At 40.1% G+C, this 24996-nt stretch overlaps 1 protein-coding gene across 1 annotated transcript in view; it reads left to right on the forward strand.

Moving 5' to 3' along the window:
* Positions 1-24996, forward strand: part of RFX6 (regulatory factor X6) — a 707859-nt gene that overhangs the window by 654489 nt on the left and 28374 nt on the right. The window contains exons 10-11 of the mRNA XM_044074222.1: positions 9763-10275; positions 10586-10801. Coding sequence (XP_043930157.1) covers positions 9763-10275; positions 10586-10801 — 729 coding nt within the window. The remainder of the gene's footprint in view (positions 1-9762; positions 10276-10585; positions 10802-24996) is intronic.

Below are 24996 nucleotides of genomic sequence, written 5' to 3' on the forward strand. Positions count from 1 at the left end.
CAATATTGGTTGTATGTATTTTATACTATATTTACCTATTTGCTATATTTTATTCTGCACTTCTCTAACTTTTTCTGCTTTATGCCATATTTTTGCTGGAAAGATTAACACCAGCACAACCATTGGTTTAACACACAAACAAACTAAGCAACAAATAAATAAATGACCTTCTGTAGAAAATACTTCTGGTTACCATCTTGTGAGCAGATGAATGTGAGTTAGGACAACTCTGTTTAGTAAGTGCCAAGTGGGAGTACTATGCCACTGCCTTCGTGAACAAGCTCTTATCTCATAGTTACCTTTCAGCTTATCTATTTTGTCATGGTGCATATGTGATTTACACATACTCACAGTGAATTGTCTGGAGCCAGGATCCACCAGATCATGCATGCACTTTGGTCTTTAAATTACAAGTACCAGTGTGACATGGTTATAGTCCATATGGGCGAAAATGACCTAAGATGTACCTCAATGGATTATATGAAGAGTGACATGATGGAGCTCTCTGAATATGTGTCCCAGGTGGGTATGAAATTAGCCTTTAGTAGTATCCTACCTTCACCTATGATGATGCCACAGTACCAGCAAAAATGATTGACTTCAATAATCGGCTTAGTTTCTGGTGTTACAAAAAGGGATCCAATATCTGTCTGCCTGAAGAGATATGATTGACAAACTATAATGCTTTATCAGAGATGGTTTGTATTTGTCACTACTTGGCTTCTGGATACTGGGAAAAACTTTATCCCCATAGTGCTTTATTTACACCGTGCCAAGTTGTTAAAACCTCCAACATAACAAAACTCAGTAAAGACCAAAAAAACTGCATTCCCTGGAAGCACTCCTCACACTGGAGAATGCAGGCGTATGTGCAGTCACAGAAATATGGTTCAGAACCATGGTCAGCACCCTGGTAATCAAAGGCTGTAATGCCTTTCATACATTTTAATCTCCCTCACCTCAGGATGCAACAAAGAGAGGTGGTGTATCAGTGTTCATAAAGGACAAGTATACTTCTAGGCTGGGGCAACAACTTGACTCACTTGAGCTGCTCCATGCCCAACAAACCATAGGTGGCACAGATCCCCTAACATGAGTCTGGAAAAAAAACACATCTCCTACCTAAACCTACTGGAACCTCTTGACATTCAGCTTAACACCATACGTATGGGTGACTTCTAACATGCCTCTATAAACTGGGAGACTCATACTATCCATAATTCACTTGCTCAGAGATTTTTGGATTTCATCAATGCAAACACCCTGAAGCAACTAATTAGCTTCTCAACTGCAACTGAAGGTGCAAATATCCTAGACCTGATACTCATGAACATGAGGGAATGCTGCTCCTTTCAATGCATTAGCTCCTCCCTTGTAAGATCTGAACATAAAATGATCTCCTTTAGTATTAAAACTAACCTAGAATGCCCCTCCCCCCCAATTAAACTGCAAACCTGTTACAAACTTTGCTAAGGACAATTACCTCAAACTAAATGACAGCTAATTAAACTTCCAAGCTCCTCTAAAACCAGGTGACACTGAGGTCTACTCTGTGCTATACACAAAAGCACTGCACAACCACATTACTAACTGCATAGAGGAGGCAGTACCTGGCCTAATCAAACCTATGATTTTGGGCAAAAATAAACCGCCTTGGTGGACCCCTAGTATTTATTTTATTTTACATTTGTTGACTGGGCTAGTCCAACTGGATATATGTCCATTTTCAGCAGAGGCCCGGGGAGAAAAGCTCCAACAATAGACATAGACTATACATTACATTTATATATACAAGTATTGAGTTCATTAGAAAATACACAAGATTGACATGTACAATAACATAATGTCTAACATTTTAAAACATACACAGTTTATGGGCTATCAGAAACATTCATACATAGTACAGCACAAAGTATCCATGAATCTAGGGATATAGGAGAGAGTTAGTCAGGGTAAGTACAGGGACATAGCCATGTGTGTTTTAAGTACTGTTTAAGGTTATTTTTGAATAGGGATATGGAGGAAATCAAGGTAAGATCAGTAGGCAGTATGTTCCAGGATGTTCTTCATGTTTCACTGTTGCAGTTATCACATTTGGGTTATCTGCCTGCAGGTAGCCCTCAGCCGGCCTGAATATCAAAGTCTTGGGTCCTGCGTCAGATGCTGTCTCTTCTTCCATGACATCAGGTCATCAGAAGTATAAAGCACAGTTTTCTAGGTGTGGGTCGAGTTTTAGGCCTTGAAGAAGAAGATGGCGTTAGTTTGAAATGCAAGTTAGTAGGCCTGAATACACACTCAGAAGCCGGTGCCTGCACAGTGGCTCCAGACCCATCCAAGGTAAAGACATCCGCATCTTCCATGATCGAAGAAGCATCTCGCGGCACACCGGACTCCGAATGGGTCTCAGTAGAGGCCTACGAATCTGAAGTAGCTGGTATCAGGGGCTGCAGAAGCGCCTCACTGAGTACCGGCGAACTGGTGACTAGCTTAACGGAAGTGTCATAGGCAGCTTTAGACCTATGCGTCTGTCTCTGTCATTATCTTTACATTTTTTCAGAATGTCGGTAGTCAGATGGCTTACTGAAGCCATTTCTGGATAATTAAACCGAATACTGAAATAGTTTGATGCAAAAATGAATTGACGATGAATAGTTCAAGGATTGAATAAGGCACAAAACCGACAGCGAGGTACGTCGTGGTCTGGGCCTAAGCAAGGAATGCAGTATGAATGAAAATCTTTATGAGGTATTTGCTTTCCACAGGTAATATAATTGTTAACATTTACTGACATCGGTTTAGAGCAAGAAATAGGATCCCCACCAGGGCACTTAGCTTTTTTGAAGACTTTGGTTATGAAACTCGAAAATGAAAATTTCAGGAGTCAGCCGATCAGCACTTGCGAACTGCTTCTGCTTTGGGCACTGCGTGGCAAGAAGGACTGATGTAATGTCGTCGGCTGCATGCTTTATACCCCTGATGACCTGACGTCACGGAAGAAGAGACAGCATCCGACGCAGCACCCAAGACTTTGATATTCAGGCCGGCTGAGGGCTACCTACAGGCAGATAACCCAAATGTGATGACTGCAACAGTGAATACACTTGAACATCTACATTTCTGGTAAGTGTACACAACTGTACTTTTTGCCAGCAGAGTTAGAGAACAGGGAGTCACCATCTGTGTTATTGGTTTTAGCTATTTGTACTAGAAGCCTGTTGGATGAACGTAGGGTCTTAAGGTTGGGCTATTCAACAAAAGGAAAACATCCTCTCAAAAGCCAAGAAGGAACAGACGAAACAGTGCAAAAAGACACCCAGCAGTCTAAACAGAGAGCTGGTCAAATCTGACAAAGCAATCTGTGAAACAAAGATAGCCTCCCAAGTGAAAGATAACCATAAGGCATTTTTTAATTATGTTCATATCCTCAGGGAAAATGCTCAGCAATGTGCTGAGTTAATCATGAACAGCAACATTTACACCCAGTCTGAAACTATAGCAAACCTACTGGCTGACAAGTTCAATTCAAACCTACCACACCCAAAGAAATACCCACAACCATCTCCCTACCAGTCATTATGAGGGAACAGGTCCTTACTGTGCTCGCTAAAGCCAAAAACATAGCCTCATGGGTCCTGACACCATTCCAGGATGATGCCTAAATAGAGTAAAACAGAATATGTTAGGGCCAATGTAAACCCTCTTTAACCACAGCTTCCAGACAGGCTTTGTCTCAGAGAAATGGAGGACTGCAACAGGTGTCCCTCTGCACAAGGGGAGCCCAACAACTTACCCAGGGAACTACAGTCCCATAAGCTTGGACCAGTCTTATCTGCAAGACCATGGAGAGAATTATCATGGACCTGATCAGTAATGAGATAGGAAATCTCCAAACACTGGACCATACCCAATTTGGCTTTGTCAAAGGGAGATCTTGCCCGTTCAATCTGGTGGACTTCTTCAAGAAAGTCAAGTGAGCCATAGATGAGGGTCAAATGGAAAACACAGCTTATTTAGACCTGGCCAAAGCTTTCAGCACAGTCCCCTACTCAGGGATCATAGATAAACTTACTGAGTTAGGCATAAACCTCTACATCATCAGATGGATAGCAAACTGGCTCACTGACAGGGTACATAATGTCCGGATAGGCAAATCCACTTCTGATAAGAAACTTGTTACTAACAGTGTCCCACAGGGCTCCATGTTGGGACCCCTTCTGTTTAGTATGTATTTCTCTGAAGTGAAGGCAATACTGGGGGGCCTCTGGCTTACTGAGGTTACCGGTGACGGTAAGCTAGGAGCAATCACTGAATTCTCAAGTGATGATGACCTCCTATAAACAGGCCTAGAAATGACAAACAACTGGTGCCAAAACCATGGTCTGAGACTAAATGCTAAAAATGCATAATTATACATTTCAGTAAGTCAGATATCCCTTCAAATTATAATATTAATAGCAAATCCCTGAAAGTGGACCCAGTGGTGAAAGACTTAGGAACACAGATAGATAGTAACCTAAACTTTGACCACAAGGTAGCTACAGTAGTGAGGAAATACTTCTGTGGCAAAACTTATAAGTAATGGGCTGTCATCAAATTTAAAGGAAGTTATAGTGCCATTGTACTTGGACCTCATCAGGCCTGTAATCAAGTGCAATGCCCAATGTGCTCTTCTGCATGTACCTAACCAGGCATTTAAACCAGTTGGAGTAGCCCCAGAGGTTTCTCACTAAAGAAAAATACAAAGCATAAGACACATCTCTTATGCAGAATGACTAAAGGCCCTATCCCATTACTCTGTCTCATATCTTTTATTGAGAGGGTGACATATGCCTAACCTACAAGGCATTCTTTGATCCAGCCCTGATGAAAATGTTACATATTCTCAGAAAAAAATGTATGAATGTTTTGCAATACATATAACTGAATTGTTTGTGACTCTAACAGAACTTGCTGGAGAGACAAATTCATATCCTAAAGGGTTCCTCATCTGTGGAATAAACTTCTGTCTTTGTCAAACAAAGCCTGTCCCTCACTCTTTTCAAAAATAATTTGGATAAATGAATAAGGAACCATAACTTTACACCTAGGGTACTGCCCATGTCCCTCACAGACAGAGGCAGTCTGTAAAATGACTCAGGGCTCCAACACCCAAAGTGTCACTACCCTGATAGTACCCCAGTCTATATCTGAGGAATTAAGATATAATATTGTCATATCTTGGGTATTATTGGCTAGGCTTGTACATGTTCTTGTTCCATTTGCCTAGTAATCACCTATGAACCTATAAAGTGATTTCTATATAATATACATGTAGAAGGACTTGACATGTACTCATGTGGCACTAATGTTAGTTGAAATGCTATGTAATCAGAGGAACATTGCAAGTCAGATATCTCCTTGTTGATAAGCTCCATGATGATTCTTTCCATGGCCTTGCAGATAAGGCTGGTTAGGCTTATGGGTCTATAGTTCCCAGGGTTGGTTGATGGACCCCTTTTGTACAAGATAATTACTGTTGCTGTTCTCTACTCTGCTGGAAGAAGCAAGTGCTCAGGCTGAAATTAAAGAGAGTTCCAAGTGGTTCCATGAAGTCTTGTTTTAGATTGTTTACTAAGCAGCCTGGGATGTTATCTGGTCCCACAGAGGCCATGTTTTTGGCCTTGGAGAGCATGGATATGACCTGCTCTTTGGAGATACTAGGTAGAGAACTGGTATCAGGTATGTTTTGGGGTATGGCTGGTGGTGACAGAGATGACGTTTGTGCCAAATCTGTCAGCTAGAGGGTTGCAAATTTCCTCAGGTTTGGTATGAAAGGTACTGTCCACTATACGTTCGGCACATAGTTGGGCATTCCCTTTTAGATTTTGGATGTAGCTAAAGAATACCTTATGATTATCCTTAGCTAGGGATGCTAATTTAGCTTTGTAACTAGCTTTAAAGAAGTTTACAATATATCTGATTTGCTTGTTCAAGCTGTGGAGTGTATTTTTCTTCTGCTGAGTAAGTTCCCTCTTGTTCTTGGACATCAGTTTCTTCCTTTTGCTATATTACCTATTTATACCTGAGGTCCACCAGGGTGGCCTGTTTTTTTCTGGAGGACCTGGTTTTGATCCAGTCAGGTATAGCTGAGTCTGTTCAGTTATTTAGGTGGTTATACAGGGCATTTGTGTACTCCTGTGCATAGGAGTCATTCTTAGCTGTGTTAGCATGGGGTTTGAAACTTTTTAAAACATTGCCTGTACGCTGCAGTTTGCTTTGGAGAAATTTTTCATTTTTTTACTCCTGTGGGGGTGTCAGGTCTGATTGTTACTTTGAATGAGACAGATTTATGGTATGACCTTACCAGAGGGGGAAACACACAGGGGGTAATGCAATGAACCCCTCCCCATGTTAATGACTACTAAGTCTAGGGCATTTGTGCCCATTGTGGTGGTGCTGACTAGCTGTTCCAGGGCATTTGTACTGACAAAGTCCAAGAACCTCAGGGTGAGCATATTTGTGCTCATGTATGTCACCCAGTAGATGAAAGGATAGTTGAACTCATCCCATGGCCGAGTGTTTGGCTGCATAGTGAGTGACTATAGTACGTCTAGGTGGATGGTGTGCATCTCTTGATTCATGGTGGGGGACCTGTAGCTGACAGTGATGTGGTAGAATATTTTACCTATAGTTAGTTGGACCTGGAGTAGCTCATGTTCTCCAAATATATCTGACCACCTGTATACCTGCCGTACTTCCGCATGCATAATAAGTAAAGTTTGTCATGCATGCAGAAATAAGGTGGGAACCCAACAGATTGTATGCTGTAATGCAGTATACATATGGCACAGTCATCATTCTGGGAAGAATAATGTTTACTTGTGCCCCTGTGTACAAAGGATCATTTACCAAGAATGTATAACCTTGAACACAGCCTTCTTACATGCTGGCTTAACATTGCATAGGCCCTGCACACAGGCCAGGGGAAATTTCAGAAATGCTGATACATCTAATTGAAGTAAATGGCATAAGTAACTCTATAATTCAAATTTGTCTGTACTACAGGAATTAGGAAAGCCAAATGTAATCAGTCGTGGTATAAAATGTTGGAGTAGCATGCTACCCTAAGTTTAGATTGCTTTGTAATCCAGCGTACAATTTTGTAAGCATGCATATTAGTATAGTTATAACAATGTAGTTAAAAGCATATGCATGCACATGTTCACTTTATCTTGTTTAAGGTCACAGTGAAGCCTGGCCCAGCAGCAGGTAACAGGTATAAGGCTTAGGTAGGATGCTGTTCCATATGTATGTACATATCTACACACACAAACACACAAACACAAATACACACACACACACACACACACACACACACACACACACACACACACACACACGCGTATTTTTATAATAATTTAGTCAAGTCCTGTTCTTCGTGGCCTCAAGGACTTTAGCACATCAGGTCTGATTGCCAACAATTGCTTCTTTAACTTACTGCAAAGTCATATTTGTTACCTTGATAATGCTGTCTGTCTGTCTTAGCCTCTGCTGACCATTCTTCTTTTGTCTTCAGTCTTTCCCATGATCAGGTTATTCTCTAGTGGAGCCTGCCTTTCCATTATGTGACCACAGTATTTGAATTTTACTGTCAGACCTTCCAGTGAACTCTCTGGTTTTATTTCCTTGTATAGGCTGATTCGATCTTTTTGCATCTACAGATATCTCAAAAGGTTTTCTCTACCAACTCATTTGAAAAGATTTGACTTTTATGGTGAGCAGCTTTACTTATAGTCTGACACCCATAGCCATATGTTACTACTGAGAAAACTGTAAATGTAACAATAATGGCCTTTACTGGAAATATACCTTTGTTCTTTATCGTCTTATCCAGATGTGTTATAGCTTTTCTTCAAAGAAGCCTGTATCCTTTACTTTCATGGCTGTGTCAATGTCAACATCTGCAGATAACTTTGTGCCAAGGAAAATAAACGATGTTCCAAGTGGCAATTCAATATTAGAAATAGGCTTACAATTTTCCCATATGTATCATCAGGCTAGTGATCAGTAACATATTACAAAACAAAACTTCCACAATGCTATTTGAAAAGAAAATTAATTTTTAAAAATCCTGCGAAAGCCAGAAACTGTACAATGTAAGCCTGTTGGTTTTCTCCTGCAAATTAAAAGTCTAGCAGAAAACTAACTGCTTTACAGTTGTTTCACAAACTGTTAATACTCTGCACTCCCATGAACCTTGGGGGGAGGGAGAGGACATTGTGGATGGGAAGCTTATCTGTTTTGTGTCCAGCTGAGAAAAGGCATAAGAAAATGAAGGAGAACAGCAGGTGGCACAATTTTAAATTAACCTAGAAGACCCTGTAAGTAAAATGAAAGAAGGAACATTGAAACATAAGATAGTTCTATCACCAAGGCAGAACCCTTGTGAAATTTGTCAAAGTAATTGATAAAGGGTAAAGGAAAGGAAAAATATGTTAACTAAATCAGATGGGGAAATTTAAATGTACAGTTGCACTTACTGATGCAAAAAAGATAGATAGATAGATAGATAGATAGATAGATAGATAGATAGATAGATAGATAGATAGATAGATAGATACATAGATAGATAGATAGATAGATAGATAGATAGATAGATAGATAGATAATATCCATCCATAGCCCCCTTTTCCCCATTTTTGCACATAGAGTGGGGGTGTAAAAACAATAGTGATCATCATCTAGAGTCAGCATTCCCACTGCCATGAGACTATCCCTGCCAGGTTGTTCATCCATACCAGACAGGCGCATACACTCTCACACTTATAGACAATTTTGAGTGTTCAGTCCATCTGCTGCCTGTTTTGGAATATGGGATGGATCCAGAGCACCAGGAGAAAACCCATGTGAACATAGGGAGGACATGCAGACTCTGCACAGAGTTCACCCCAGCAGAGAATTGACCCAGAGAACCTCTTGCTGTGAGGCAACAACACTAACCATTACACCACTGTGCCACCCATAACCAACAACAAAAAAAAACAAACAAACAAGAAATAAACAAAATGACTAGAAAAGCTGAATTACTTTGCTCTGTAATTATAGTTCCAGTTATGTTGACAATTCTGGGAGGAATTCATAGTCATGGTTTGCTGAAGCAGAACTCTCCCTGCTCAAATAGATTTAATGGGATACATAAGCATGTACAATGTACATTTCCATGGATCATATTAAAATAGTGTGTGTATGACTATGAATTGCTCAGCAGTTAGAACAACTGTTCAGCTGATAGTCATACAGGCAAGGAGGGGAGCACAAGTCACCCATTTACTTCTCTGGACCGAAATGGGTGAAGTATCTGTAGGGGTGTAGGTACTGAACATGTTCATTTAGCAGTAACATAGTCACCTAAAATGTATTCCATTACGCTTTGAAGGAACATAATCATGTGACCCACAAATAAGCCAGTTTTTCTTCTATATGAAATAACAACTTCTCACCCTGCATCACCTGTTCCATTTTTTTTTGTTAAGTATGCAGTCATGTCCTTGGTCTCCAATATTTTGACAGTGTTTAAGATTAAGAATAACCACTGATTGCTTAATGTTTGATGAAACAGACTACACCCATAGCTGTACAGATGAATTCTTAGAGGGTTTTTAGAGGAATGGGTGTTCCAGTCAGAGTTATCAATGTTTTTCAGATGTAGATGTATTTACTGAAGGGGCTATGCACTTTGTTTCCCTTTTGTGACTGATTTATTTTCTGTTTCTTTTACCATAGGTCAAGTTGAGCTTCCTCAGGGATCAACAAATTTAATGACTCCTCCTGTCTCTCCTGCAATGGTCAACAGAGGAAGTGTAATAAATCAAACAATGGCTGGAAGACCTCCAAGTGGTAATTCAGTCATGTCAACACATTTTCACTGCATTTCTTATTCTGATCCTATTTATCAGACATTGGCATCATCGAATCAGAACTACTATGGAACCACCTCACCATATCAGTCTACATTCCGGTCTCAGACACATCTTTCTAATGCTGTTTATTCACCCAGAAGTGATCCTAGTCAGTACAGTGCATTCAATGAGCAGCAGCAGCATTCTCCGGACTATTTCCATAGTGGTTGTGCAGTCTCTCCTTACAGCTGCCGATCTTCCTCCAACTATGGACATTCGTCAGGAGCTCAGGACACTCACAGCATGCAGCTACTAAACTCAGCTGCCTTTAATTTTCTGGGCAATTCAGCAACTGCTAGTTGTCAAGGATCCTCCTTCTCTACAAATGTTCCAAATGGTACTTATCATGAAATAACATTTGTGCACTTTTTCAGTTCTTCTTTTTATCTATAGTATCCTGTGTTTACCATACTATGTAGGCACTTACAAAGTAGACATTATTTTTGGTGTTATTTTGATTATTATCAGAATTGTATGAATTTTGTGGTTGTTCTAATAATAGGTCCTTGGAGAAAAAGTGAACACACGTGCAAAAGAAATGCTGTAATTTGTGTTTCTCTCTGAATCAATGTAATAGCCTGACATTAATTTAGGTCTTGGAAAAGTGTTAACGAAGCTCAGTGGTTTCTGTTTTTTTTTCTCTGCAGCATTCTATGGCACTAGTAACTACACAGAATCCAACAGACCAAACACACTGATAGACCAACATGTTTCTGTTATCAGCAGTGTCAGCAGCTTACGATCAGAACCCCCATACAGTGACATCCATGACCCCCTCAATATTTTAGACAGTGGTGGGAGAAAACAAGCAGGTACATTCTATACACATTTGCCACCACCAATGGCCTGTCAGAATCATGCTGGTAAGTTGATTTCTTAATTTCAAACAAGATACTTTATCTCTGTGTGCAGAGTAATTACACAAATATCTAGACTTTGTAGTTATTATGCTCTGATGCCTTAGTCATACCATTTAAGTGCAGTTTGTAACCTTCGTAATCATGTATTCCATATGGTGGTTATGAGAAATCTACCAGCCTATATGATTCAGCTCACTTTTACCAGTATATCTCTGAAACTCTTAGCGGAAGAGATCTAGACAAAGCCTAAAATAATGAGGGAACGAAGGTCCAAAATAGGGACAGATTTTACATATTTCTATTTTAAACTTAGAATGTTGCTAGAGTAATAGGTTTTTATGTTAGCATACATTTTCTAAAGGATATGAACTGTAAAACCCAAGTGCCAGTCATTATTTTGTGACTTCAATCCTCGGTGATTTACCAGAATACCAACATTTTTATGAGGAACACATTAGAAATACAAACCAAAAATCTGGACATTTTGCGAAAGTCTGGACAGTTGACAAGTGTGTCTACCATGGGTCTATATCACAACGTCGAACTTACAAAAATTCGATCGTTGTAATATCGAACCCTACTGTCCAAAACCCAACTGTTCCATGACAAATAAAAAAAAAGAAACTTAACTTTAAACTTAAACTCAAGTGGGGGGCTTTGCCCCCCAGACCCCCAATGTGGGAGGTTGTGCCTCCCTCACACCCCCTACTTAAATATACCAACTCCGAGATTGTGGCACATTGGAGGAAATAGCAAAGCCCTGAAAATGGCCCACCGATTTTTTTCCCTGGGAAAAAAGTCGATGTGCTGTGGCTTCGCTATTTTCCATGTTCGGACTTTAGGGTTCAATATTACAGTGTTCAAACTTGTTTTAGTTCGATGTTGTAATATAGACCCATTTACCACTGCTTTAAACAGATGGAGATACCATCTAATCATCTAAATTATTAAATAATAAACATATCTGTGTGTGTGTGTGTGTGTGTGTGTGTGTGTGTGTGTGTGTATGTGTGTATATATATATATATATATATATATATATATATATATATATATATGTACATTCGACCGGACCTGCCTATTCAGAGTATCAGTGATACGCTTGATACGACCATATCGTAAAGATCAAGGAACTTTGTTTTTAAACTTTTGTTGCTCATTAAAACTTGTTTTTAATTGACTGGACTTGCTCATTCAGCGTGTCAGTGATACGTTTCATACGACCGTGGTGGTGCAGTGCGCTTTTTTTTTTCTCTACATTTTTACTATTACTTGCCAGCACCGTAGCAGTGATAAATTCTTTTACTTGATAGTATCATTCATGGGTCACACAAATCAACACTCCCATGTAATCCATTTTTTCCATTTTTCTGTATGTGTATTTTACATTGTAATGTTTTTCATTGACTTCTGCAGGATTTGCTAATATGTAATACAATGATCTGGCTGTGTCCCAAGTGGTCAGTGGTAAACCCAGAGCTATCTCTCTTCAGTGTCATCTGTGATAGCCCCCTCTATTGTCCATGTGCATTGCACCTGTGGTGCTATACAACAGCTGCTTTGTCCTATACTGACATAAATCTGTGTGCCCACCATATACATTTACATATTCACCTATATGAGTTTGAACCCTCACCCAGCATGACATCTGTGGCTCTCAACTGGAATGTTCCATGCTTGTCCTTTATTGCCAGTATAGCCCAAAAGTTGTGAAGTAACTGTACACTGGGGCAGTCGTACACTAGAGCACATGAAACATATTTCCCCCTATAAATGCAAAGGCATTTTTAGTTAATGCTCACATACCTGCATGTTTTTTCAGCTAACTGATGCAAGCATAGGCCACCCATTTGAAATCTGTAGGGTGTGTGTGTGTGTGTGTGTGTGTGTGTGTGTGTGTGTGTGTGTGTGTGTGTGTCCACATCCAAATATGTCCGTTCTTCCAAATTGCAGTCAGGCCTCCAAATTTATTTGCAAACAGTCAGAAAATACAAGCCCAAATGGTAGCAACTCAGGAGCACTGTCTAGTTAAATGATTTGCTCAAAGTCACAAAGTAAGTAGAATTGTCAAATATTGTACCATTGACTCCAGGAAGTAGGTCATTCAGAGCTTAGATCCTTTATCCACTGTACCAGCTGCCAGATTTTGGTTAACTTCTTCAATTTCTGATAAATTACTAAAGGTTTTGTAGGAAGTTAGTAATGTCAGGCATTACACTGTCATAGTTTTTGTTAAAATATGTGCAGTGATTTAAAACATGGTGTTCTGTTATCTTGTTTTGTGAACTATAGTAGTCTACTTTTTATCTGTCTCTGGATTTACCTCACATATACACCCTATCCCTCATTAATTTATTTTTTCTGATAAATCACTGAGGATTACAGTCAGTCAGTCAATAATCCCAGTCATTAGAATTTCACAGCTCTTATGTTCAGAAAATGCATGCCCACACAACACCTCCTATTTTGGTAAATTTTGTAAGTATATTAATAGGTATCTGTCACTGAAGGCTCTGAGCTGTAAATTAACTGCTTTCTTTAGACAAATGTATAGGTCTTGAATCTTTCCATCTCTGTTTGCCTGCTGTGTGATTTTGAGCAAGTCACTTAACCAGATAGTTCAGTGGGTTACCCCTGAAAAGAAGCACTTTGCCCAGCCTACGTTAACAGATAAAATAAAATAATTAAAATTGTCCACAATTCTTGAACAAAGAAGGTGATAGATGTTTTGTCTGCTCAATATAAAATGTGTGTCTTTCAGAGAAGTTGTTGTGAATTGCAGTCACTAAATAATGACAGATACACAAGTTTCAGAACTTACATCCTTCAAAACACTTGTTATTCTGAAAACATTCTAAGTATATAAGAGAAAATTTTAAAACCTGTTCCTATTTGTGGAATTTGTGTCTCTTGAGCTGAAAAGTTGAGATGGTAGAGTGTTGCAAAGGGCTTTGCTATAGGATTATAACAACAGTGAACAGAGATACATGTACGGGCCATTATTAATTAATCTGTTCATTCACTCAATCTTAAACACATATCTTAAGTGCACATTCATACAAGTTGATATAACTGATGGTTGATGTGTGTGTGTGTGTGTGTGTGTGTGTGTGTGTGTGTGTGTGTGTGTGTGTGTGTGTGTGTGTGTGTGTGTGTGTGTGTGTGTGTGTGTGTGTCCATGGAGCATAATTCTCAGCTGCACCTAATTTTTTCTCTCATATTTATGGTCTTTTCAGCATAAAATATGTGGTTTTCTGGTATTGTCAATAAATAATGACAAATGTGTGAGTTTCATACTTCATTCCCTTCAGAAAATGCTTGCTAATGAAAAACCCATTAGACTAGCAACTTTCTAAGAATATAAGACCAATATTTAAAGTCTATTCCTGATTTTGGGCCTTTGTATGTCATTATGTTTTGACATTGTCCCTGATTCTTAAGCGGTTGAGAGCTGTGGAAGGATCTCCTGAAACAATACTTTCAGCCTTAAAGCAGTTACTAGAAATCCATTGCTTTGTCTATTTTTTACTGTCTTTGGTGATCTGGCAACCAGAAGTAGATGTCTGGGATGGAGAGGCAGCATAGTTCTCAAGTGTACCCCATTAGAGCAATGTTCTATAGTCTGAGTGTTTTCACAGTGTTTCGGATTGTAAGAGTCTGTCCCATATTCATTGTTATGACCTCTTTTAATAAATAGCCCAGATAAGTAATATTGAATCATATTAGTTCAGCAAAATTACTTGTATGTATGTATGTATGTATGTATGTGGAAAAAGTTATCTATATTTACCATGGTGTGAGTTTCTCAGGTGAAGTTTTTAGTGAATATTCCATACTTTGCTTTTTGTCTCATATTCTTAGAGGAATTGCCATGTTCCTTATTTTGGAGATGGAAGATTGCAATCTATGGGATGCAATCAGTGGAACCAGCAAATGGAAGCCTGAGGCTTATCTAAATACATCTGAGTGACACCTCCAGGTGCATCTGCAGTTAACTCATTCTGATGCCTATAGGCTTCAAATATTGCTTGTTCATATCTGCATCAATAATTCCTAAACTGTGCTACGTAAACGTTTTTAAAAGATTTCAACTTAAAGCTTACATAATAGCAAACGCAACTGAATTCATATCTGACCTCTGTCTAGTGCAGGTAAATATATATTAACTCTTGATCTGATGTTGTCAATCTTCATTCATTCATGACAGTTGGGTTTTGGTTCTGCCCTTGGAACTGACTCAACAGTTGTAACAAGCTTGCGCTTGCCGTGTAGATGTGTCAGGCTGTGCTCTCATGCTTAGTGTTTATATTTTATATTTTTCTCAATATTTTTTCTTCTCTAAAGCTCCCTTTTTCTTGTTTCTTGGTAGTTTTATTGTATACTTCTAAATTAGTGTGTGAGTGCTGCTTTTTTTCTATCCTTTTTACCTATTTGGTATCTCTTCCTTACCAAAGTTGGTATAGGCCCCTCCCTTCCCTCTTACCTCTGGTAACTCTCAAATACCATTGTTGGTATTATTTTTCCTTTCCTTTCTCCTCTTTACCCTTCTGGGTATTTCTTCTGTTACCATTGTTGGTTTTTTGTGTGTCTTTCGGCTTTTCCCAGTTAGGGGTCGCCACAGCAGAACTCCAGTCCGCTAATGATTGGTAGTGGATTTTTACATACCGGGTTACCAGTCCTGATGCACAACCTTCAATGAAGGCATGCCCCATTCACGTATGCCTCCACACAGAAGACGCTCTAGCTGAGAATCGAACGGGACAACGTCTTGCTATGAGGCGACAATGCTACCGCAGTACCACCACCGCGCATTTTGTTACCATTTTTGGTACACTATTAAAAAAAAAACAAAAAAACTTTCACTTGCTGTTTTTTCCGTCATTATGCGTGTGTGTGTTTGTGTGAATAGAGTTTCATTGCTCTGATTTAAATAGTAATGGCTGACAAAAAAGGTACCACAGGTTTAAACAGTGTGATAAATGTGGCAAGAAGATGCCCAACTCAGATGGCATCTTTCCTGTGTGTATTGTTTAGGAGTACCACACTTACAAATCCAGTCTCCGGATTTTGTTACCATTTTTGGTACACTATTAAAAAAAAAAAAAAAAAAAACTTTCACTTGCTGCTGTTTTTTCCATCATTATGCATGTGTGTGTTTGTGTGAATATAGTTTCATTGCTCTGATTTAAATAGTAATGGCTGACAAGAAAGGTACCACAGGTTTAAACAGTGTAACAAATGTGGCAAGAAGATGCCCAACTCTGATGGCATCTTTCCTGTGTGTATTGTTTTAGGAGTACCACACTTACAAATCCAGTCTCAATGTGAGCTCTGTAAGGGCTTTAGTGCCAGGACCCTGGCAGAGCGTAAAAACAAATTGATATTAAAAGGATTGCTAAAAACACCTTTTTTGGAGGCTACGTCTGAGGTGGAGGTGTCAAAACCTCCTAAAAAAAGAAGCTAAGAAGAGGAGCCACTCAGTCCCAGCGTCTCCTCAGTCTCATGAGTCAAAAATTATCCAAAGGCCAGGTTTCCATGGAACCAAAGCCTAAACATTTGAAATTGGCAAGACACCTGTCTCAGCACCAGAGTCTATGACCCCTTTCATGGTGCCGTCTATTTCCACGGAACTGACTAAAGTTGCCACAGTACCGACCCCTTCCACAGTACCTCAGACCCTCTTGGCACCAATAATAGTTTCCCATTCAAAAATGGTCACTTCCACCCCAACATAGGTTTCTGGTATGGTGCCGAAGGTCAAACTCCTGCCCAGGACTTGATATTCCCATTGATTGACCCCTTTGATGGTCAGTTTAGCCCCTTTATTGATTGCCTGGAATCTCCCTCAGGGATGTCTACTCATTCCACCAGGAGCCTTTCGGAGCTTGACATAGTTAGACTGGTGGATCAGCTCTTTGCAGCCAGAGGCATTCCTAAACCCATCTAAGACCTCTCTTTCACCAGGGGTCAAGGTTTTTTCTCCACAGACTCCAACTTGCCTTCCTCCTTTGACCTCCCTGCAGGATTTACAGACCTCGGCACTGACGCCTCTCCCAGTCCCAGCTTCTTCAGTACCAGTGGTGGACCTCAACTCGGTGCCTGAACCCACTCTGTGGACCTCAGCTCTGTTAGAGTCAACCCAACCACGAGATTGTGACTTGGCTGGCAGCTCCAGAATCCCTAGTACAGCACTAATTTGTTTCCATCATGCTGTCTACAGTTCCGGTTGCTTTGTCAGTTCCGAGTCATCTCGTGGCTCCTTCTCTCAAGGTGGACTCATTGGAGCGGGGTGTGACCCCGGTTCTGAGGTTGACTTTGTCAGTTCTGGGCTCCCATCCCTCTTCAGGCAGGCCTACCTTTCAGAATATGGAGAGGGCACTCACCTCAGCAGGCTCACAGTTGGCACCTTTGACGTCAAAATGTCATATCTATGTGCATTTTCGTTCACAGCTGACACAGTCTACTACATTGGAACAGCAGGCATGAGAGCAGCAAGACACTCTACTGCAAGGTACCCTCTCTTCGTAGTTCTCTTCAGACCTTTCCGCTGATGAGCCACCCCGTAATAGATCATGCAAGAGGAAGCACATTGATTCTCTGGAAGAATCTCTCACCGAGGATACAGACTTCGATGAAGGGGAAGGGTCCCCACGGTCACCTCCTGAAGATGTCTCTTTTGGAGGCATCCTTTAAATCTTAAAGCAGAGGGGTGACTGGAAGCCTACCAACCCTTCCTCTGAGAAATCTGTCTTCTTGTAGGCTTTCCGTGCCAAAACTTCTACTTGTTGGGTAACCTCACCTGCAGATGAGTTCGTCAAGCTCATCGTGCAGCATGCTTGAAGGCCCCTGACACTGTAGAGCCAATCCCCAGGAGACCTGACAAAAGGCTCTGCCCCCCAAGAGGATCAACCCCACTGGTCCAAAGGTTTAGTAGTGGATGCTGTGGTGGTGGCGGTGGCCACAAAGAAGGAACTTGCAGAAGAGAGTCATACTGACCATCCTCCAAACTGAGAGTCTCGGAAGATGGATAGATTAGTGAAGCAGGTTTATGCTTCAATGACCTTTGCCAGTCGATCATTGAATTATTTGGTGCATTTTACTCATCCTCAAAGGGACCTGATCACTGAACTGTTAGGAACCCTAGCATGAGCAGTGTCTGATGAGGTGCGCACCAAGTTTGCCTCCCAGCTTGCGACCCTAGAATGTATATCTAACTTCTTCATGTGGTTGACTGCACATACAACTGAAGGGATGGCCATAGCAGTGAGTGCAGGTGTTGTCATGAGATGTCATGCCTGGATGAGCTTGTGTGGCCTCACAGACCCCTTCAAGTCTTCCTTCGTCAATGCACCTGTTGACCCTTCCTCGTTGTTTGGCCCAAAAGTTAAAGACATATTAGCCAAGTGTTAAAAGGATGGAAAGCCCCTTTCTGCTTTGTGCATACATTCTTCCACTCCTCAACTACCCTATTCTGGGAATCAGAGAAGCGGGAAGATGTGGTTCAGGAAGTCCCAAGGTCCTTTTCAGGACACACTTGGCAAGTTTTCCCCCTGGGGCAGAGGGGGGACTCATCAGGAAGACACCCCTCCCATGGCAGAGGAGGCCCACGTAATCAGGGTTCCAGAGATTCTTTCTCTGGGCAGCCCTATCAGTGCTCCTGAGAAGCAGCCCAATTGTTTACCTCTGGAGGCAGATGGGGATAGGTTCTGTCTGCACCACTTGGCCTGGCAGTCAATAACATCAGATTCTTGGGTGTAGATGATAACATAGGTTACCATATCCCCTTCAATCTTTGTCCAAGGCCACAAAGGTGAATCCCCAATATTTCACCCTGTCAGAGGAATGCAGCAGCTTAAGAAATTCAAAAGCTGCTCAGAAAGAGTTATTCAAACAGTCCCACCAGACCAAGTAGGATCTAGATATTACTCAAAATTCTTTTTAGTGCCAAAAAAGATAGGGGACTGGAGGCCGATTCTAGTCCTCAGTATCTTGAACAAGTCTGTCAAACAGACAAAATTCTGGATGGTCACGGTTCAGTCTATCCTTCCTTTTCTGGAGAAAGATGATTGGATGTGCTCTATAGATCTTCAGGATGCATATTACCACATAAAAATGGACAAGCACTCCAAAAGATACCTCTGCTTCCAGCTGGGAGCCAGTCATTACCAATTTCGTGCACTGCCCTTTGGTCTCACCACAGCCCCCAGGGTGTTCATCAAATGCATGGCAGTGGTAGCAGCTCATCTAAGACTCTAAGGATTCCGGTTGTTTCCATATTTAGATGATTAGCTCCTTAACACCCCCAACAAGCATATACTGCTTCACACCTTATACTACACTCTGGAACTGGCAGAGCTCTTAGGCATTTCAGTAAACAAAGAAAAGTCAAAACTAATACCCACTCAAAACTTAGAATTCATCTGAGCAGCATTCGATATGAAATCCTGTCGGGTTGCTGTACCTCATCACAGACTACAAAGGTTAAAGTCACAGCTCCAAGTTATACTCTGTCAAAACATAGTCCCAGCTTGCTTGGCCTTACAACTACTGGAGTCAATGGAAGTCACAATCACCTTAGTTCCCCTGGCGAGATTCCACATGAGGCTGCTTCAATGGCTCTTAGTGTCACAGTAGTCTCTGCTGACTCACCCCCATGTCTTATCCAGTCCACATAAATTGACGTAAGCAAGACCTGAATTGGTGTATGAATCCAAAAGAGGAGATATGGAGTCGCCCCTTTTCACCTCTTCAGGCCAAGGCTTTAGTGACCATGGATGCAACCCTGATGGGGTGGGGGTGCGTTTTCAGAGAAAGACAGTCCAAGGCACTTGATACCCCTTAGAGGCCAATTTGCATATCAGTGTCCTAGAACTGAAGGTGGTGCTTTTAGCGTTGCAAGCATTCCAGTCTGCCCTTCCATCGGTGACAATTACTATCCAGTCAGACAACATGTCTGTTGTCTGGTGCATCAACAAACAGGGAGGAATCAGATCCTGTCCATTATGTTGGGAAGCCATGAGATTATGGCAATGGGCGATCGCCTCCAACCGCTTTCTGATACCAATACACATTGAGGGGTTGAGAGGGTAGCCTAATGGTTAAGGTGTTTGCCTTACAAACATAAGGTGCAGGGTTTGAGTCTCACAAGGGATAATTGGCTAGGCTTAAAATGGCTCATAAGGGCAGTTAGCCTAGTACTAATCTATGAACTATGAACTCTTTTCCTGGGAGTTCCAATGTGACTTTGGACAAACTGAGCATATGTATTCTCCTGCCTCACAAGTGGTCTCTTAACCCCATTGTAGCGACGGAGATCTTTCATTGTTGGGGTCAGCCTTGCTGCAACCTCTTTGCATCTCCCATGAACCACAAATGCAGCAGCAGCTAATTCACCCTAATCCCCTCTCAGGGGAAGTCCCTGAGAGAGATGCTGTTCTCCATGATTGGCCCCCGGTACTGCTTTATGCCTTTACTCCCATTCCCCTAATATGCCAGTTTTTGAAAAAAGCCCAATGGTTGAGAAGCAAAGTGATGCTCATTGCACCATATTGGCCCCGTCAAGTCTGGTTCCCCTTTCTTTGGCTTTAGTTCACCGCCTGTGTACTCTGGACCCAACTCTGGGAATCCTGTCTCATCCACAGGGGCTGGTCCATCCCAACCTAACAACTCTCAAGCTGACCACTTGGTACCTCCACTTCTGGTAATTGCCAGGCAGAATAATCTGTCTTCCCCACTACAAAAGATACTTCTGGCTTCACATAAACCATCCACTAGGAAACTTTATCTGAGTAAATGGAACAGATTTGTGATCTGGTCTGAAGGAGAAGGCTTAGACCCCTTTTCAGCCTCGATTAATAAGGTATTGGAATATTTATCAACCTTACTCCAGTCAGGAGTTTCAGCTTCTACTATTAGAGTTCATTTGGAAGCTATTTCAAATTTCCATAATGGCTTTGATGATTTTTCCCTAATTTCTCACTGTTTCTGCAAAACCTTTCTAAACAGAGTTATGCATTTAAAGCTACCCTTTAAAGAGTCAATTGAACCTTGGAATCTGACTTTAGTCTTACAAACTTTGACCCATCAGCCTTTTGAGTCAGCAGCCACATGTGATATTGAATTTTTTATCTTGAAAGACATTATTCCTGGTAGCCATCACTTCAGCCAAGAGACTATCAGAATTACAGGCCTTGTGTGTAAAGTGCCCATACATCATTTTTCATAAAGAGAGGGAATCACTTAGGACTAATCCCTCCTTTTTACCCAGAGTTGTCTCATATTCAAATATTAACCAATCCATTGACCTACCAGTTTTCTTCCCAAAGTTTGCAAACAAAGGAGAATATTGTTTGCATTTATTGGATATACACAGACAATTACATTTTTACTTGAACAAAATGAAACCTTTTAGAAAATTGGACCAACTGTTCCTGTCCTTTTCAGGTCCTTGACTAGACAAACCAGTTTCCAAAGTTGCCTTGTTGAAATGGTTGAGAGATTGTATAACCTTTGTTTATCATCAAAATAGAGTGAGTCTATCGACTAAATTCAAGGCGCACTGTACCAGGTCATTTTCCACTTCGGTGGCCTTTCATTCTAGAGCCTCCATGGATGACATTTGTGCAACAACTACATGGGCTACCCCTCATACCTTTATCACTCATTACAAATTGGATATGGTCCCCAGGGGAAGAGCATCCTCTGGCTCTATGGTGCTCAGGAATATCCTTCCATAGGGCCTTCCGGGATGTAAAGTAGCTAGGGACTCTGTCCCAGCTGACATGAATGAATGAAGATTGACAGCATCATATAAAGAAGTTATGTTCTTACCATAGCATTCCATCTGTGTTCTCGATCTTCATTCATTCTTGACATCCCAGCCTCCTACCCCCTCCAAAGGCTCCTGGTGGTCCAGAACTAGTCCTGGTTCCGTAGTAGGGCAGTTGCTCAGACAAAGCTTCTGCTTTTGTTTTCTGTGGGCAAACTTGATCTGAACGGAAGGGAAGAGAGGTACTATGGGTAGCCTTAGCTTGAGAGTTTTGGGCTGGCACGAGCTTGTTACAATGACCAAGTCAGTTCCGAGGACAGAACCGATATCCAGTTGTCAAGAATGAATGAAAATCGACAACACAGATGGAACATTATGGTAAAAACATAACTTCTTTTTTTATGATATTAATTTATATAGATGTCATTTTCACATTTTTCTAAATATCTCAACAACCAAGTAGCAAAGGCAGAACTCCTTAGCCTCATATGAAAGCGCTCAGCTAGTTGAATAAAATTCTGTTGACAGTATGTGTGTAACTTGAATGGTTGCTGAGATATTATAAGTTGTTTACAAAATATTACAAATGTAATAGTTACTGTGTTTATTGTGACTTATAAAATTTGTTTTAAGACCTAGAACCTAAAGAATATTACCAATATAAAAATAGTTTGTGCTGAATAGTTTGCCATTTATGCTTCTTTCATAATCCATTTGGTTCCAGAATTATGAACATTTATTTGAACTGTGAGGACATAATTTGATTCTGTCAAAAGGCTTAGGCTCCGCCCATTGGAAGTTGCAGTGCAAACTTCCTGAGCTCCATTGGAGTGAATGAGTTAATGTGACAATTGCTGTGGCTTGGTGGAAGGTGTGGACTGAGCTTAGTGTCTGAAAGCTCCAAGCTGAAGTGCATTGCTGTGATTGGTTGTTCTTTCACATTTTATTGACAGAAAAACTGATAGAGCTGTGGGCAGTGGTAACAATATGCACTGTCCACAGTACAAATACAATTTTCTGTTTATTTTTTTATTTTTATGGCAGTCAACATTGGGGCAGGGTTCTGTTTTTCATATTTTTCTCAATGAGACATCAGAATTATATAGAATGTAGATATTTGTGGTGGCAAGTGATGTGTGAAAACAGATGGCAGTTATTGGATCAGTTCTGAATGATTATTGATGTGGTTTGTTGGATGAGCATAATAGCTATCAATTAGCAACATGGCTGTTATATTTACTCTATGAACTACTCTATGAACCTATTATATTTATGTGAATTTTTCATGGTCAATGACAGTATACTGTTTCAAAAGGAGCACATTCTACTTGGTCACAATGTATGTGGTTTGTACCCAAGTATATTATTAGAAGTCATTGAGTTTTTTTTATTCTGAATTGACATAGGGTATCCTATGTGCAGCTAATAAATACAGCATTACAGATGGCTTTTGTTGCCACTGTCTGCCACTATTCTTGTTTTCAATATTGATGCTATTCAGCCTCAGATGGCCAGCATATATGTGCATTAAGCTCTCAATGTTTCAGAACTAGGTGAATGATATGTGATGAAAGCTTAGAGGGACAAAGATATAGCCTTTCATTGGAGGGTCTCAATGGTTTTGGTTTGTGTGCCTTTACTGCCACATTCTGACATTTTGCAGTACACTTGATTTTCTTTAGGGATGCTGTGATGAAGTACTAATACAATAGTGGCCCAAAAATGCTTCAATGAGTTGTCTTTTTGGCAGAAGAAAAAAATCCAATTTATTTCTTCAGAATAAAGAATTTATTTTGTTTGTTGACTTATGACTTCTTACCATCATTATACCTCACGAACAGGAAACTGTATTACAAGAAGATAAAGTTGTGTGTGTGTGTGTGTGTGTGTGTGTGTGTGTGTGTGTGTGTGTGTGTGTGTGTGTGTGTGTGTGTGTGTGAATTATAGCTGGAGCAACCAGCAAAATAGCAGCTAAATGCATTTTGTATCAGAACGTCATGATGCATTATTCTGAGCAACTTGCTATAATACTTTGTACAGTTACAGAGAAGTGATCCATTATTCCTAGGTACCTCCAGTATTCTTATGTAGCCATGTGGATGCTCTGGTTTAGTCATTCATTAAAAAAATAATAATAATACATACATACATACACATATGTGTGTGTGTGTATGTGTGTGTGTGTGTGTGTGTGTGTATATATATATATATATATATATATATATATATATATATGTATATATATATATATATATATATATATATATATATATATATATATATATATATATATATATACATTGCATTTTATAAGGTGACAAATTCAGTATTGGATTCATATTATTAGTGTGAGCTTAAGAAACAAGAACTAAAAATGCTCTTTTGTTAGAAAAAGTAGTATTTTCTGGTATTTTCATGTGCTGCAGTAAGAGATGCATATTTTACATGCTATAGAAAGCATTCCTATATGTGAGTTTCTCTTGTCTATTTTTCCTAAAAGGTATTAAGCCATGCAAAACAATAAAAAAGTAATGTTATTAGAAGGTCTTATTCTGAAATTTCAGTACAGGGACATTGCCATGTGGAACTCAGGTCAAAACGGCCTTTGTAAATTGAAGGAGTGTTGTCATGTTTTACAGTGTTGCAAAGTGTCAAACTGATGCTGCTGACATGTGGTATTTCATTATGTTTTACACACTGTTGTGTTCACTGTATTATGATTCAGTCATGTATGCTGACATGTTTGCCACTTGACCTTTTTAGTACAGTCTTTCTATAGTTTGCCTCTTAGCATTAGACAGTAAGCAATAATGTCTTTGAACTAATGTGCATTGAATAAAAATCTCATTAGGCATATGTTTTTTGATGTTAGTATAAATGCCAGTCTGCCCACCACAGCTCTTAACTATGTGTTAAGGTCTCAAAATATTAGACCTCACACAACAGTTCAGCAGAAAATAATAATAAATTTACTAAAAACACACAGCTGGGGAGACAAGGCAATCACTAAGTCATCTCCCTGATTAATCATTTTCCAGACCTTTTATACATTCAAAATAATCAGTATCAGAGCATTTGTATCATATAAAGGTGTCTTGACCAATCATCAATTAACATGACAACATTATTTTTGCTTAGTATTAGGAATCATTCAGTAGATCATACAGAAGTTAAACAATGTATGGGGAATATACATAAAACATTCTAAATTAATGTCAAATATGTGTTATGTAAATCTTTGTCAGCACTCTGCAGAATACTATTCTGTTAGTCCCTAAGTCATAACATTCAGAACTTGAGTAATACATTCTTTATTTTGAAACAAGCCTTTTTTAGCAGCTATGTACTGAAGGTCATTTGTCAGTAATTTCAAGTTTGTAAGAAAATGTTCTGAAGTAAACCTGATGAACCCTGTCCTGTATGTCAGTAC

The sequence above is a fragment of the Protopterus annectens genome, chromosome 1.part1 (assembly GCF_019279795.1).
Source record: "Protopterus annectens isolate FY-2018-M chromosome 1.part1, PAN1.0, whole genome shotgun sequence".
Lineage (NCBI taxonomy): Eukaryota > Metazoa > Chordata > Ceratodontiformes > Protopteridae > Protopterus > Protopterus annectens.